This window comes from Dermacentor silvarum, chromosome 1 (genome assembly GCF_013339745.2).
Source record: "Dermacentor silvarum isolate Dsil-2018 chromosome 1, BIME_Dsil_1.4, whole genome shotgun sequence".
Classification (NCBI taxonomy): Eukaryota; Metazoa; Arthropoda; class Arachnida; order Ixodida; family Ixodidae; genus Dermacentor; species Dermacentor silvarum.
Genome location: NC_051154.1, coordinates 195,528,125 through 195,543,755, shown reverse-complemented (window position 1 = coordinate 195,543,755; position 15,631 = coordinate 195,528,125). Strand labels below are relative to the sequence as shown.

General features: G+C 44.6%; 1 protein-coding gene across 1 annotated transcript in view; it reads left to right on the top strand.

Annotated features, from left to right (window-relative positions):
* The window catches only part of LOC119436269 (O-acyltransferase like protein-like), a 49,287-nt gene extending 36,168 nt beyond the window's left edge, over nucleotides 1-13,119 (top strand). Inside the window, exons 10-15 of the mRNA XM_037703072.2 lie at nucleotides 3,362-3,441; nucleotides 5,240-5,359; nucleotides 6,555-6,675; nucleotides 9,496-9,679; nucleotides 12,366-12,508; nucleotides 12,667-13,119. Of these exons, the coding sequence (XP_037559000.1) occupies nucleotides 3,362-3,441; nucleotides 5,240-5,359; nucleotides 6,555-6,675; nucleotides 9,496-9,679; nucleotides 12,366-12,508; nucleotides 12,667-13,119 (1,101 nt within the window). The remainder of the gene's footprint in view (nucleotides 1-3,361; nucleotides 3,442-5,239; nucleotides 5,360-6,554; nucleotides 6,676-9,495; nucleotides 9,680-12,365; nucleotides 12,509-12,666) is intronic.
* The last annotated feature ends 2,512 nt before the right edge of the window (nucleotides 13,120-15,631 follow it).

Genomic DNA, 15,631 nt, shown 5'->3' with positions numbered 1-15,631 from the left:
CGCATTTCCAAACAAATGAGCTATATAGTTCCACTACTCTGCCTTTTAATTACTTGAAGCCTTCGCTGAAGCGCCTTGTGTAGGCAAAGGAAGAAAAAAAGTTATGACGAGGAAAGATAGTGCGTAAGATGTCTGTAGCTGTCGTATAAACTACATACATTACTTTAATAAAGAACGCGTAAAGTGTTTATCTCTCTCTCGCTCTCCTTTTTTTTTTCTCGCGTTAGTTTGCTGACAATAGCCCTAGCCTTTACAATGCCTGGTGGTTTTTGAAGAGGGCCTGGTTCACGTGCACCTTCCATTCGCATGCCTAGATTGGCTTTCAATGTTTCCCAATGGCTGCGCTGCTGACTTGGCAGGCATTTTAACGGCGTATTTCTCGAGGCTTTTTCATAGCAGAAAAGAATAGCCTGGTGTCAAAGTCATTTAGTGTAAGTAAAGCTAAATGTGTTTGTAACGAATAAGTGGCAAAAACTATCGTTATCAACGGTTCAACCAAGTTGCGCGAAACTTTTCAAGCCGGTAGCTGTAGGACGTGGACTTGAACGATGGACATTAAAAACGCCTTAAACACACGTGCGATTTTAAATATTTCTCCACGATCGTATAAAACACACACTGCACTGGAGGAATAACACAACGTGGATGGTCGCATGCACTCTGCGCGACGGATTATGCTCACAGTCGGCAGTGCCATGTCAGCAATAGCAGCTGACTTCTGATTCACAATAGCGAAACTCGCATTGCAAAATGATTTTCATGTTAATCATCCAGTATTCAGCAGGAACATTTTCGGCTTCTTGGCAATACAATGCGCCAGAAAAGACAGGCGATGGCCGGAACCGTTTCTGAACTTCTCGCAGTCCGCGACGACGCTCCTTTCCAATGCATTCGATTACTTTCTACTACCCTCGAAAAGCCTTTGGGTCAACTCTGACAATTACCTGATTGCATTTGATATACGCTTGAGATAGTTCAGACAATTGTTAGACTCGCCGAATATTGCCTCACATAAGTATCTTTGCTTCTTTTGCGTTGTCTTCGATGCGCTCATACTTGGCACCCTATTTTTCTGCTACGGTACACTGCAATCCCTGTCAATATTCTGCCTGGGGCGTTTGCTTTCTCCCACGACGCGTTGAGATGAGCAGCATGCGAGCAGTGTCTTGTTGGTGCAGTTAGGGACTGACGCCAGGCTCAGAACCGAAAGGACCCAAGTTTAATTCCAGCTGATATAGTTTTGTTACTCATTTTCATGATAACAACTGTTGCCATTTCTATCGCAACCTTCTGCCGTTATGCATACACAGAAATACCTTCAATATACGTACGTATGCCGGCGATTGCGTCTAAAGCGAGAGGAATTACAGAAGCGACCTTCTCCTCACATAACCTCTTTATGTGGAGAAGCCAGCTTTACTGATACGGCCTTGACAGTTGCAAACATTTGAAATCATGTCGGGGCTCTTATGCAGCAGTTATAAACCTACAAAACGTTCCAAATAATGCGTTTATTTTTAACCCGGCGTGGCGGCTCAGTGCCCTATGGCGCCCCGCTACTGAACACGAAGTGGTGGGTTGGATTTTCAAGCAGCGGCCACATTCCGGTAGAAGTGGAATATATACAAACGCGTGTGTTTCACTCTAAAGTACCACATGCGGTCAAAATGAATACGGACACCCCACTGCGGCGTCTCTCGTAGCCAAGGCGTTCCCTATGGACGTAAAACTTTATAATTTTATGGATTTATTCTTGAAAACGGGGCTAATACGTGTTTTAATTAGCTCTCGTATCATTTGCAATTAATATGCAGGCTGAATTACAGCAACCGCCATTTTGCGCATGACATAACAAAACACGCTATTCTGTCTGTTTCTAATTCGATATGCCATAAAACCTCGGTAATGTATTCTTATTTGTTACGTTTTCTCGGCAGCTCGTGCTCTGAAACGTTGGTCTTGCTTAGTTCCCTTGGGGTCCATGCGTATCAGCTTCCCGATCGTTACACTTCCCTTCCCACATGTTTCCTTCAAAAAATGCAAAGGCTAGCCACCAACGACGCCATAAGTTCACTAGCTCCATAGTGGAACACTGCTTCTAGAGTGACTATTCAGCGTTACTTATGAAAGTGCGGGTTTCAATATTTGGAAGGGCAAGGGCGCGTTGAAAGCTGTTTTGAAATGCTAACAGAAACCCGTTGCAAGTACAACGCTGACGGAAATGCCGAGGATGTGCAATGAATTTGCCATTTTTTTTTGTATTTATTTCCCCTCAATTCCTAACAGGAGGTCCCCTTTCAGCCATGTTGTATGGGACCTACTTCTGTATATGTACCCAATGCTTGTATTTGAAAATAAAGTTTACTGACTTTTCAAAAAAAAAAAAAAAAAGCTGTCGATCCGCCTGCCGAAGCGGTGCAGAAATCTTGATGATACTGTGGCATGAATGGAAGACAATGTCACCTGTCGTGATTAATGTGTTTTTCGATTATGGCATCGGGACATCCGAGCCACTGAGCGTGTCGGACATTGTCGCCGATCCCTAAACGGTTCATGCCGTCGAAAACGAAGAGGAGCCTAGGTGAACAAAGGCACAAGCGGACGACCTGCACCCATGCACGTTCACGGACACTGTGATGGAAGTTCTTGAAAACAGGCTGTTATAGTCGAACATTTGACCCGAGTGGCAGATGGAAATCGCAAGCTTCATTAGTGTGGTTCACGGCAATGACTGCTAAAAACATCTGTTTAACATTTCTTTGTGACCGCCAGGCAGTAATATCAAGCTTTGTAGGTTTTGAGGTGGACCATTGCCGAGGGCTCTGAGCAGCTCTCAACTTCCAGGAGTTCTCTAGCATGTGCTGTAAGAGGAGCCAAGATCACGACATCTCTCAATTCTTTTTAAATCTTCATTCCGCTTGAGAACGCGAACGCCAGGGCATCAAATTGAACTAGCGTCCTCGGGCATACAGTTGAAGACAAGAGCTGCTGGGTCATCACCATAGGTCCGCAGGATGCGTAGAGTTCTTGCAAAGTCATGCTGAAGATTAGCACGCTACGTAGGACATACGCTGAAAACTTTTTGTAGTTTTATTCATCCTCTCGTCAATATCGGAAGCGCAACACAAGCATCCAGAATGAACAATTGGTCAAGTGCGCTGAAAAAAGCATACCCTGCTTCTAATGGATGGGCTGGAAACTTGATTTCCGTTTCGACTGTAGAGTATGGTGCGTCAAAAGTGCTCGAGAACATTCAACATTTAGTGAGATATGTGTGTTTCCAAAAAGAAAAAAAGCAGTATTTCATGACTTATACTTATTACTTCTCTTTTCTTCTTCTAATACGTATTTTCTATTTCAGTGCCTGTTCGTGACATGGTACCCAGCTACGGTTATTCAATTCACCATCATAGGGCTCATCTTTCTTATTGTCATAAAAAGGTAATACCAGTTTTGTTCAGATTTATTGACGGGCTCTTATATTTTGTAATCCTTTTGGCACGCCATCCTTTGCATGACTGCATAATGAAGACTGGAATAACAACATGCTCGAATTTGCATGCAACAAGGTTTGCGCCGTAGCTTTGGTGCTTGTTTCCTTGTCGACCAATTATTTATCCCATGTTAAGGACGCGCTAATCATGTTTTAAATGATACGGGGTGTTGCGCGTAGTTCTCTTATTTCGTGATTCTTGGCTCGATGCGTGAATAAATTATGAGCGTATACTGTTGGCCTTAGATGGACTTAGAGCTTCTGAGTTCGCGTACAACATTTATTATATTATAAATGGCCGATTGAGCAAAAGAGCCACCGTCTGTAGCAGCGAAACGCCACGTAAATTGCCATTGGCTGCGACACCACGTCACGAGTACGCCACGTCACGAGCGCGCCTGAATGCGGGCCCCCGCTGTGCTCAACGGAGCAGAGCGGGGGTGAACGGAACACCTGCTGCCACGATAGCGCGCCAGGTGTTGCGTGAGGAGAGAGGGCATCACCGCGACGCCTACGTCAGTAGCGCGCTGTATCTCGCTCTCTCTCTCACCCCCACTGGACTTAGCTGATGCGCGCGCCGGCTGGCCTTGGTGGCCGCTGCTGCTTCCTCGGTCTCTCGTCACGCAGAACGTCGTTGGCATGCGGCGTTGGCACCGCAGGCTGCTACTGCTTGCTGGCTCGGGCAGCACGTACCGCTATGGAGTATGAAGCATCTACATCTACCTCGGCAGTAGCGAAACATGGCCGTCCACGCCAGTACACGGCAGACGGAGTAAGGGAGCGGAAGGACGCTATGCTCGCTGCAATCGACCCCAGCCCACCACCGAGGCCGTTGCGACGCGAAAACTGCACACCCGACCTCTACCTGTCGGGCGATGAAGACATCGTGGCCACCGAAGAAGACATCGTCAGCCTGACTCTCCCCATAGACATTAGCGAACGCACTGCGTGAAAACAACTGCACTTGATTTCTCAGCAATATCGTCCAAATGGTCCGCAGTCTACAGCCAACATGCTAACGTAGAAACTGTAAAATAATAATAATAATAATAATAATAATAATAATAATAATAATAATAATAATAATAATAATAATAATAATAATAATAATAATAATAATAATAATAATAATAACCCGCAGCAATGTAATCGCAAAACTCGAAGGACCGCTCAACGGCGTTCAATTGGACATTAATGCTTTCGCATTCACAATTCAAAAGAAACGCTTAGGTGCCCTCGGACGTTTTAAAATTGTATTGTCTAAAGCGAATTATCGAAAAACGCAATTGAGTTTATAAAGGCGACAGGGTTCCCAGCGCCAGGCCAGCATTTGCATAATAACAAGTCGATAATGACTTGAAGACCGACATCGTTGTGTTAGTTTAAGATATCCTAGACATGAAATCAAATTTGCTTTGATGGTTCTCCTGCTGCCGTTTTCATCGTGGTGCAGGTTTGCATGAGTGGCCGTGGATGCCTGCATGCGTGCGTGTGTGCGCCCATGTTTTAAATAAATTTTTTGAAGCAGCACCGGGAACAAGAAACAACCTTGTCACCTAACAGAAATGCATAGAGGAAGAAGGGGGGAGGGAGGGGGAGAGCCCTTCACCATTGTTAATACGTTCATTAATGTTTGCTTTCACATTAAGAAGTTATAACATCATTTGTGCGTAATAGGGAACAGAGTTTAAGGAAATAAACGCTGATGTGTAGATTTTTTTTCTTTAACCCCACAAAACCTCGCAGAAACGCAAAGCTTGGCTATTCGAGCGTTCTCGGCTTTGCCCTCGCTGGGTGCGTGGTCACTGGAGCCATCACATTTGCCAAGGATTTGCCTCCAGGAAGCATCTTCGAGCCGAATTACAGGTACACAGCCTGATGTCGCATGACCCAAGTGTCTCCACTTGCAGTACACCTTTGATGCCTTATAGCAGAAATCATTCCGTTATTGTACTGTTAAAAGTGCATTTTCGTTAGAATTATTGCACTTATTAACTGACGTGAACTGTATTTGATCAAATATGAGAGAGTGAGGAAGGTATACTGGAAGGAGAAAACTATTTTAAGATGTAAAATTTGAGGCATGTATAGTGACTACATTTCCACATAATCGCAACGAGTACCTCCGGTAGTGTCTATAATTTCGCGGCACAAATTGCTCCACACACTATCCCAAGTACGTTGCCTCAAGCCCCCTTTACTCATTTCGTCACATTACCTTACTTTCTTGGGGAAATATATATGCTATCAGATTCAGCCCACCAGTAATTTACGGGCCTACATGACGTGCTAGAAACTGACACCGGAGGTAGCACAACAGCCCCACACCGTTCTTTCGCTAATGAATTCCGCTATTTAGCTTTTCTGATGTAACTACACTCGTTATGTCATATTGAGCGCTTTCATTAACTGACGAGTGGTATGACAGTTGTTTCTATAATGTATGTCTGCATTATTGTTGCATGTATACGTGTGTACGAGCTTCCTCATGTAACAACGACTAGGAGTTTCCTTCACAAACGTCCTCCTCATTCCTAATTGAAATGGTAGACGGTACCAATTGCAGCACATGTGGTGCTGAAGAAATGACCAAACATCTCCTGTGTGACTGCCCAACATACGAAGATGAGATTAGCCTTCGGACAGCTTTAGCGCACTTAGGTGACAGGCCTTTCACAGAACAGACGATCTTCGCGCCATGCCCTCGTGAGTCTGCTATGTACAAAGCCACAAAAGCGCTTCTGCGTCTCTTGAAATGCACCAGCCTATAAGACCGCTTGTGATTGACTCAGCGATGAATAGTTGATTGTGTTTGTTCCAGTGCAAAGTGTGAACGTCTCTCTTCCTTCTCCTCTTTCAATCCCTTTCCCCCTTCCTCAGTACAGGGTAGCCTACCGGGTTCAGCCTGGTTAACCTCTCTGCCTTTCCCTTATGACTTCTATCTCTCTCTTCACGCATTGCATGTACTCCTGCAATGAAGGTAATACGCTGACGGTATCATCACTTCCCACTGCGCTTGCAGCGAAGGGCCTTCAATATGTTGATGTTCGTCCGCTTTCAGGGAAGTCGAGCGCCTGTCCACGTGGATATACCACAAACCGTACACGCACTTGGGCTCATTTTGCGTTGGCCTTGGCCTGGGATGTCTTCTTAGTCACTTCGACAAAAACCGGCTTTCCAAGGTACCCAACCACCCCTCCTTTACCTGTTACTTTGTTCCGCTTCACAGTTGCATGTTTCAAATACTCTGCGCGCAACCAGCATTCGTGGTCTCTATGTCTACTTGTGTCCCGTTGAATTGCGACGCTAACATAGTCCACAATTATAGCAGCCAACCAGACTGTCTAACAGCACTAGTCACAAGTCTGGGCCCGTATTCGCGTAAAATACCTTACGCTAGAACGGCTGGTAAGTGCAGCTGCCAGCTAATCGTGTTGTTACCGGCCAATGTTGAAGAGTACTTTTCCACATAATTTTTGTGTATACAGACCCTGAGTATTAAAAGGAAGCTTACCGCCAATGGTAAAGAGTACTTAGGAACGAAAAGCTTTGTGTATACGGGCCCTGAGTATTAGGAGGAAGTTTTACCTCCGGAGTTCATATCAAAATAAATTAGAAGAGATCAATTGTTTTTCTAGGCACTCACTGCGTCATGCAGATTTGATAAGATGTCATTCATGCTCGGCGAGTTGGGCTCGTGGTCGCCTAAGGATAGAGCGCAACTATAGAGGACAGCACAAGAAAGGCGACAATAAGAGCGCGCGCATGCAAATGAGATTATTTACGGAACACATGCACACGAACAGTTTCCGTCAAATTTGCGTGCACAAATAAGGTAAGAGATGCGAGCTCATTTAACGGAGTCTGTCTGTGCGCAAACGTTCCGTGAGTAAACTCATTTGCGAGCGAGCGCCTGCATTGTCGTCTTTCTTGTGCTGCCCTATTGTGTTGAGCGCTATTCTTTGGTGATTTGGATGACGTTTTTTGGACTTAAAAGAAAAAGCTGAAATACACCGATGGCAGGGAGCAGATTTTCTTTTAGGTGGTCAATCCTATTTTTACAGAAAATGCCAAGAGTGAAAACGAAAACAAAACGAAAGGACCCGAGGCAAACTCTGCAACTGAGCAAAATGAAAGAAAAGAAAAAAGAGAAAAAAAAAAGAATGACGATACCAAAATTCTGTAAGCTGCATCTTACGATATTGCGGACAAAATTGAAGTATGCTCGGATCTGAATCGAACGAATAATTTGTGAATATGACCTTTGTAAACCCCAAGTATTTGGTGTGACGATTTGCTATAAGCTCCAGACTTATACATCTTATTTATCCTGTTTACACGATCTAACAGTTGTACCGTCTACAAAATTGTGATCTCTGCTTTTGGCCCAGTGTTACGACCTGTTAAGCTTTGTGCTTGATCTTTTTTTTTGTAATTTGCTCATTTTCCTAGTTTTTCAAAAAAGACTGTGATTTTGCTCAAAATTCTGCTTCATGCAATCGGTAGAACCTAACTTTCTCCATTGAATACAACAAATTTTCTTAAAATAGGTTCGGCGTTGTGTATTAAGAGCAATTGTACGTTTTTCTTGTATTTTAATGGAGAAGTCAAAGTTGGCTCTGAGCTATCGCTTACCCACCCGCCGTGGTGTTGTAGTGGCTTTGGCGTTGCGGTGCTAAGCTCTAGGTCGCGACATCGAATCCCGGCCGCAGTGACCGCGTTTATATGGAGGCGAAATACAAAAGCTCCCATGCATTGAGTGCTCGTTAAAGAACACCAGGTGGTCAAAATTAATCCGGATCCCCTTACTCTGATGTACCTCATAATAATATCGTGGTTATGGCACGTAAAACCCCAGAATTTTTTTTTTCATTTAGCTAAAGCTTTTTCTTAACTATAGTAGCACATTACTGAGATGTCACACACAATACATTAGAAAATAATCTGTGTTTTCTGGGTAAATTTTGGGTGTCATTGAAATTTCTAGAATGATCCAATTCTGGTGCGAACAGACCCACTCTAGCCTAAAAAAAATTGTCTGCGGTAACTTGAATCCGATGTGCTAGTAATGCCCAACCACTAGTGTACCGACATTCGGCCCACGTTAAAGAACCTCGAGTGGTCTAAATAATTTCGGAGTTCTCCTCAAGTCCCATTTGTGACTTTGGGACGTCAAAGCTCATAAATGATCTGCCAACACGGATCCTGGGCCGTGTTAACCAAGCAGTTAATACTCCAGTGGATTTCCTGAGAACAGGCCACGGTCACTCGTGATAGCCAACCTATAATTAAAGAAGGTCCTTGGCCAATGGCAAAATATTTTTTAAAAACGAAAAGCTTTGCAAGTTTAACCTCCGACTCCCGATTATCTGACAGCGTTTGAAGTGCTGTACAGACTTCGTGAGAGAGCGTGTAATGTACCAAATTCGGCATTGATCTTTAAAAATAAATATTTCACATTTATCTTTAAGAACAAGTATTAAGCAAGTGCAAGGAGAAGCCTCTGTAACGCTGTTCTTGTTACACGCTCTTATAAGGACTCGCGGTAATGCTATGTCAGCAGGAAGGCTTCGGGTGCTGGTCATGCCGCTGCCTTTAATCGGATAAAGAGTGCAACGTCCCCGTCTGAACCCAGCCTTCCTTTCTCTGGAGCCCCGTTGCTCAGAGCAGACTCCGCTTCGCGACATGTTTCCACTGTTACACGTATTCGGCGAACGGGCACCCGAACACCAGCCCCCTTGAAATAGATAAGTGACTAACCGAAGTTTCAAACTTTCGCTCTCGGAGGCTTCTGGATCTGCCTCAGTCGCGGTCGATGTCAGATAAACCAAGACTCGGTTAATAGAGTTCCTCGACGGGTGGGAAGCAATGGTTTAAGGAACCACGTCTCACACGCTGCTTTATTTCAGCTCTAGTGCGTGTAAACGTTGCGCCTTGAGAAGCGAAAAATAAAAAAATAAAAATAAAAAAGAAATTAAACAACCTTGCTGCTGTCGTTGCAGTTGGCGTACGCCATGGGTTGGGTGGCAAGCCTGACGACGACCAGCGTGCTCTTCCACTGCGGCTTCGGCTGGAGTCTTGAGCCAGCCAGTCCAGCGGGAGCCTCGTTGTACGCGGCGTTGCACCGGACTCTGTGGGCGCTGGCCGTCGCCTGGGTCCTCTACGCCTGTTGCACCTTACACGCACGTCAGTGCAGTTGATACCGTGCATTGTGGCTTTTTTTTACATCAAAATACGAAAAAAAAAACTATTTCGCGACCTTCATTTTAACCATGCTTACGACTTCATCAGCTTATATATTAAAATATGTATTGAACCGATTTCTTAGTAAAGAGGAAAAAAGAAGATTGGCGCTTACGCTTTCGCTTAGTTCATGCTTAATTAGCAGCTGATTTTAAGATAGAAGACTGAGCAGCCCATAAGCTTAGGTACGTACCGGTACCAATCATTAACCAAGAGCAATGATAAAACTGAGGCTACGTTCATCAACAAAAAGCCTGGCTTTCGCGTTCAAAGCTGCACCATTCCAAGCAAGCAGTCTAATATTTTAATGCGATAGCATTATGGGTGAACTTTACCCCGTTTGGAGGTATCTAACAGGAAGTATGAGTCAAGCCCTGAGGCAGTGCCGTCTCAAAGCGCTACCTGTCACATGGCAAGAATGCGAGAAACTGGCACGTGAAGTTTCAAAGAGCGACATCGTGGCCCTAATGGTTAGAGCATTGGGCTGCTCTTGGAAGACAGAGGTTCGATCCCTCCATCGATGACGCATTTCTTCATAGAATCACAGACGGACTTGATTCAAATTAGAGGTATCTGACAGAAAACTTGAGATGACGTTACGTGAGCGTGTCACAGTGTGCACTAAATCGCAAGTTTGTAAGAGATACAATGTATAAAAATGTCACTTTGGTAAATGAGAATGCGCAAGTTCGCTAGAGACGCACGCGCGCGCAACTGTCGAGACGGCACAAGCTAAGTTTCCTGTCGCATACTTAGTGGTGCTAAGTTCTGGCCTAGTTATTTTTAAATAAGTTGAACCAGCTTGCAGTTAGTTGCTCAGCATCCCGAGGTCGCCAGTCCTTTGCGGCCGGCTTTTACAAAAGTACAGCCTCTGTGTTCGCATAGGACTGAACATCCCACGCATAGCCTGTTTCTATTACTCCTCGACGTTTTTATCTTTTTAGCATCTTTCTGTTCGTGCGAGAAACAGCAAACTGAACTAACTCCGGTTAGCTTCGTTGGTTGTCCTTGGCGCTAACCTATAGATAGACATCTTCGTAAGCGCGATAGCGACGTTCCTGTGACCCCATGTAACCGCCCGTCGTATATCAAAGCTGCTGGACAAATTGTAGTTTTTGTTCACGCAGGTATGTATGTCTTCTTGTTTCTGCGTGTTCGTAGATAAGAAAAAAAGATACTTCATATATCGATCACATGTGTGCACCACTTGTTGCAGTGTTTACGTAAGAGTTTACTTGCAAAACCGTGTCTAGCTGTAATTGAAAATTACCTTCAAATATGGTTTCTTGGAAACAGCGAGAGCGTCTTTATTTGATTTTCTCGGAGCGTTCCCTTTCGCATCGGAGGTATCCAGCACATTCCAGACTATTTTACATTTGTCGAGCACCAGGTGACGTGTCAAGTGGTACGTTTATGTGATCGGCACGCTATAGACGCGTTCATATATCTTAAAATATTCTCGCATCAGAATCAAGTTTTTTTTTATTAGTTATAGACTATATGGCTATGCAGCAACAAAACACGGGACGTTAACACTACAGAGGTTTCTGTAACACCAGCTAAAATGCTGTGTCTTTAAATTCACAAGCTTTCAAATTTATTAGGACACTTTTTATATTGGTGAAAGCCCACTGACACGTTATTCTTCTTAACTTTATTAGCTGTCGATTATTGAGAGCTTGGCCACTGAAAGGCTGGCTATCAAAAAAATCTTAGCTGCGAAAAGCAATAAAAAGAAACAAAGGTAATCAACTTTACAAAACGTGGTCCAAACATGCCTATGTCGAAAAAAAGATACCCTTTGAAAAGCTAGTCCATAGATCATTGTGGCCAAGAAAGTTTAGCTTTAAGACGCACATATTATGTCACTGTCCACAGAGGATCGGCCACGTCATGGTCCACGAGAAACTCCCATAGAGCGTTAAGAGACAATATCTGTTGTTTAGGCATGACCAGGTTAGTTAGTTAAATCGGGTTTATTGACGCAACAGCGACTTAGGCTATGCTGCGCCATGGCCTTGGCATGACCATAGCATGACCATGGCATGACCAGGGCCTAAGAACGTTTTGACACATCGTTACCTTGCATCCAGTGCTTATTTCTGCATGACTTTTATGTCTACATTAAACTTGGTGTCATGGTGCTTCGCTGCACACACAGTGCTCACTCTCTTCTGCTTTTCCTCTTTTTTATTCCCCCTTTCTCTTACCCCCAGTGTAGGGTAGCAAAGCGGACGTTCATCTGGTTGACTTCCCTGTCTTTCCTCTCTTTGCTTTCTCTCTCTTTAAACCATCGATGCCAAAAAATCTGAGTAAACAGTTTGTATTGCTTACTTAATGCAAGCGTTGCTTAATGCTTAATGCAAAGTTTGTACTTTTTCAATTAAAGAATACGACTGCAAACGTCATTACGTGATTGAAGAAAATAATTTGTTTATGCAGTCATATAGCGTTTTTGACGACAATCGAAATACAATACGCATTATAATTCAACAGATCGTCTACCGTTGAAGTGTCGCGGTGAAATTGAATGTCTCCATTTTGGCGATGTTGCCAGCATCGATGTCAGTGTAACCTTTAACCGTTCGCAGATACACAGGCACTTATATAACAGTTCAAATGTTTGCAGGCTTGTTGAACGAGTGGCTCTCGTGGGGACCCCTGAAGGTGGTTGGCCGACTGAGCTACTGCATGCTCTTGGTCCACCCGCTAGTCATCGTGTCGCAAAAGTCGCAGAACCGGCACATCACCTTCTTCTCGCACTTCGACATGGTGCGTAGTGGGCTGACTGTCTACACATAATTAGTTTTTGCAGTGCCTCGCTTGCTATTCGTAAGCTGCAGCTCGTGAGTCAGCAGAAACTTCAAGAAGCGCTTCATCATATAATTTAGGGGTGTTTAGGCCAACCAGAGCTTTTATTTTATTCGCAGATGCACCTCTTCTTTGGCCACTACGCCGTCACCTTAGTGCTGTCATTCTTCGTGCACCTGGGCGTCGAGGAGCCGTTCGCTCAGTTAGGCGAGCTTCTCGGGTCGTGTGAAATCACGTGCCCGCCCAGGCTCAAGCAGCTTACACAGAACCTTTATGCCGGCGTGGCCACCCACATGCGTCGCCGTGAGAGGCAGCAGCAGCAACAGCAGCAACAGCAGGCTGCGCCAATCAGGAAAGAGGCACCCGATGGTGGTAAGAAGGCCCAGCAGCAGTCGCAACAGCAGCAGCAACTGGACAATCACCACACTGATGTCGCCATCGACGTGGACGTCGGCCACCAGCTAGAGAACGGCACTGAAGTGGCCGTAATCAAGGAGAATGGCAGGGACACGTCCCACGTCGTGAGGGACGGTCGCAGGGATTCCATTGGCAGCCCGGAAGCCGCCGTGTGAGACAGCTGGTGCACTCATGTTGGCTGCATGAGGTCGCTGTCGTTTTTTATGGACTATGAACACGCTCGAACGGTGCTTGAAGGGGCGACTTGTGCTACTGTCAGTGACATGGCACACCCTTTGCACGGGCGATTATTTGGCGGAACTGGGCCCCTTAATCAGACTCGGTACTCGGAGAAGGGTCTCGTTGTTATTCTTTATTCTGAGTGTTCCACGTCGCGTGTTGCAGTGCGCTGTGCGACGGGCAGGGAATTCCCAGTTCTAGATATCTGACGTCGCATGATGTTCACCAACTACAGCAACCCGAGTAGTGTACTGTAAGCCATAAGTGCATGAAGGTAGAAGAACGAAGGCGACAAATCCTTCAGGTAGATGAAATTTCCCACAAATCAATTCACTTCCTGAGTTCTGTGGTCCCCCCTTGAAAAGTGCACGAATTGGAAGTAATATCGATAGTCTTCAGCAGTTTGCTGGCGTGATCCTAGAAGCTTTCGAATGAGCTTACTAAGTTTCCAACTAAATAAAATCCCCGCAATGCTTCAATTCACGTGCACGTGGTGTCAGGCCATTCATCCTCATTCTTCGTGATAAATAAGGCGAGTGGTACACGTGTTCTGCCCCATCATACTTTAAAATGTCATGACCAATTGAAAGAGCCAATAAGACACTCGGATGCTTTAACAGTGTTCATTTCTTTAGTCTCTGTTCTTTGATCACCGTAATTATCCCGCGACTCGACTTGACTGTCTATTAAAGTACCACTCACGTTGCCCGCATTCCTATTTACTACTTCAAACCAAGGAAATGAACTTGGGGGTGTGAAGCAAGCAGGAAATATTCATTTCGTAATTTGTGCCTTACAAGCTTTTTTCTTTCTTTTTTTTTTCTGCCCGCTGTCCTTTTGGAATTTGCTTACAGGAGTCGTATTCAGTGAACTGCATATCGGAATAATGGCATATGAATGTGGAAATTGTGGCATGCGAGTGGTTACGTTGAATCTATTCCCCGTTGAACTATTTTCTCATAGGTTCAGTGCTACCTCCATCTGAACCTGGGCGCTTTTATTTTACAGCTCGTGGATTGCACTGAATCTAACTCGTGATGGCTATTGGAAAGCTCAGGGGTACATTCACCCGTTGGTGCACAGGCATCAGACCTGTTTGAGTCTGATGCCTGTCGGCTGATGTCATTGGCTGATGGTGTTTCAGCTCTTCTTAGGGCCTTAAATGCGATGCATACGATGCGCGTTAGCAACAAAAGAAACTTGTGATACACGTGAGTTTAAGAACGTATTTACTTTTCCTTGTTGTACTGTCGTGTTCTCGTTTTTACAACTAAAACATTTTCCAAACATACCTTAGAGAATGTACCCTACTCACATTTTTTTATAACTCCGCTTTTTTATCAATACCTGGTAACATTAATGCTGCAGCAAGTATATTTAATGCGAAATAATAGCGCCACATTTGGTCACTTCTAGCGTAGCCAATTGATGATGATGCCGTCACCATGCTGAGCATCAGCTGTTGGTCATGATACATGCCTAACTCGAAGCCTAAACTTACTAAATCATTTTTTACCAGTACCTTTACAAATATGCTATCCGCTGAAGGCGACGGTAGAGCACCACGCTCTTGATTTGCTCTGTGAGCGTCATTGTCGAGGGAAAGTAGTGCCTACACTAATGATTCTTCCGTCTAATTAATATTGAGAAAGTTGTTGTATGCAAGGTCACACAAGCACCTTAGTGCCTTAACGGTGCCTTAGCGGTGTCCACGCCTTTTAGCTGAAGAAGAACTGTTCGCAAAGATAGGCAACATTTATGAAGGCCAAGCCATTTTTCTCTAGAAGAATACTCATCTAGAGTCCTTAGAGCAACCGTTTTGTTACAACAACTACGCAAATGCCGCCAGCCTTAACTTAGCAGTATACTGAATTCGGCGGTTTTCCGCAGTGGGTACAAGCGATACAAACATACGCCTGCATGAGACAGAGATTCCCCTTTGTCGACTATATTGCACTCATTATCTGCACCGCTGAACGTTCGGCCCTGGACAAGCGCTCCCCCCCCCCCCCTCCCTCCCCTTCAGCTGCCAGTTGAGTAAATTCGAAAAGAACAGGAGTGGAACAGAATTGGTATATCAATGTCGTGTTACGTTGGTTCTGAAGTTTAAAAAAAAAGTCAGTGCTTTCTGAAACAAGTCTTGTGGACGTCATTCCCTCAAAGACTATTGTTACTACTCCCAACAAACTAAAGAGCTATTCAAACATTATTTGCGATAAATAAACAGAGAATTAAAATTGTTGTTACTTTGGGATTTTGCTTTTATCTATCTGAAGAGCCACCTCCCTCCCTCATCCTTTTTCTTTTTTTGTACGGCATAGCTTATTATCTCCACGTTTGCCGCTCCTTGTCAGGGTCTCATGGTGTCGTAAACCTTAATGCCAACCATACAATCACGCTGTTGACGTGGACTTATTTCGTTACATGTTGTCGACTTCACGACACGTG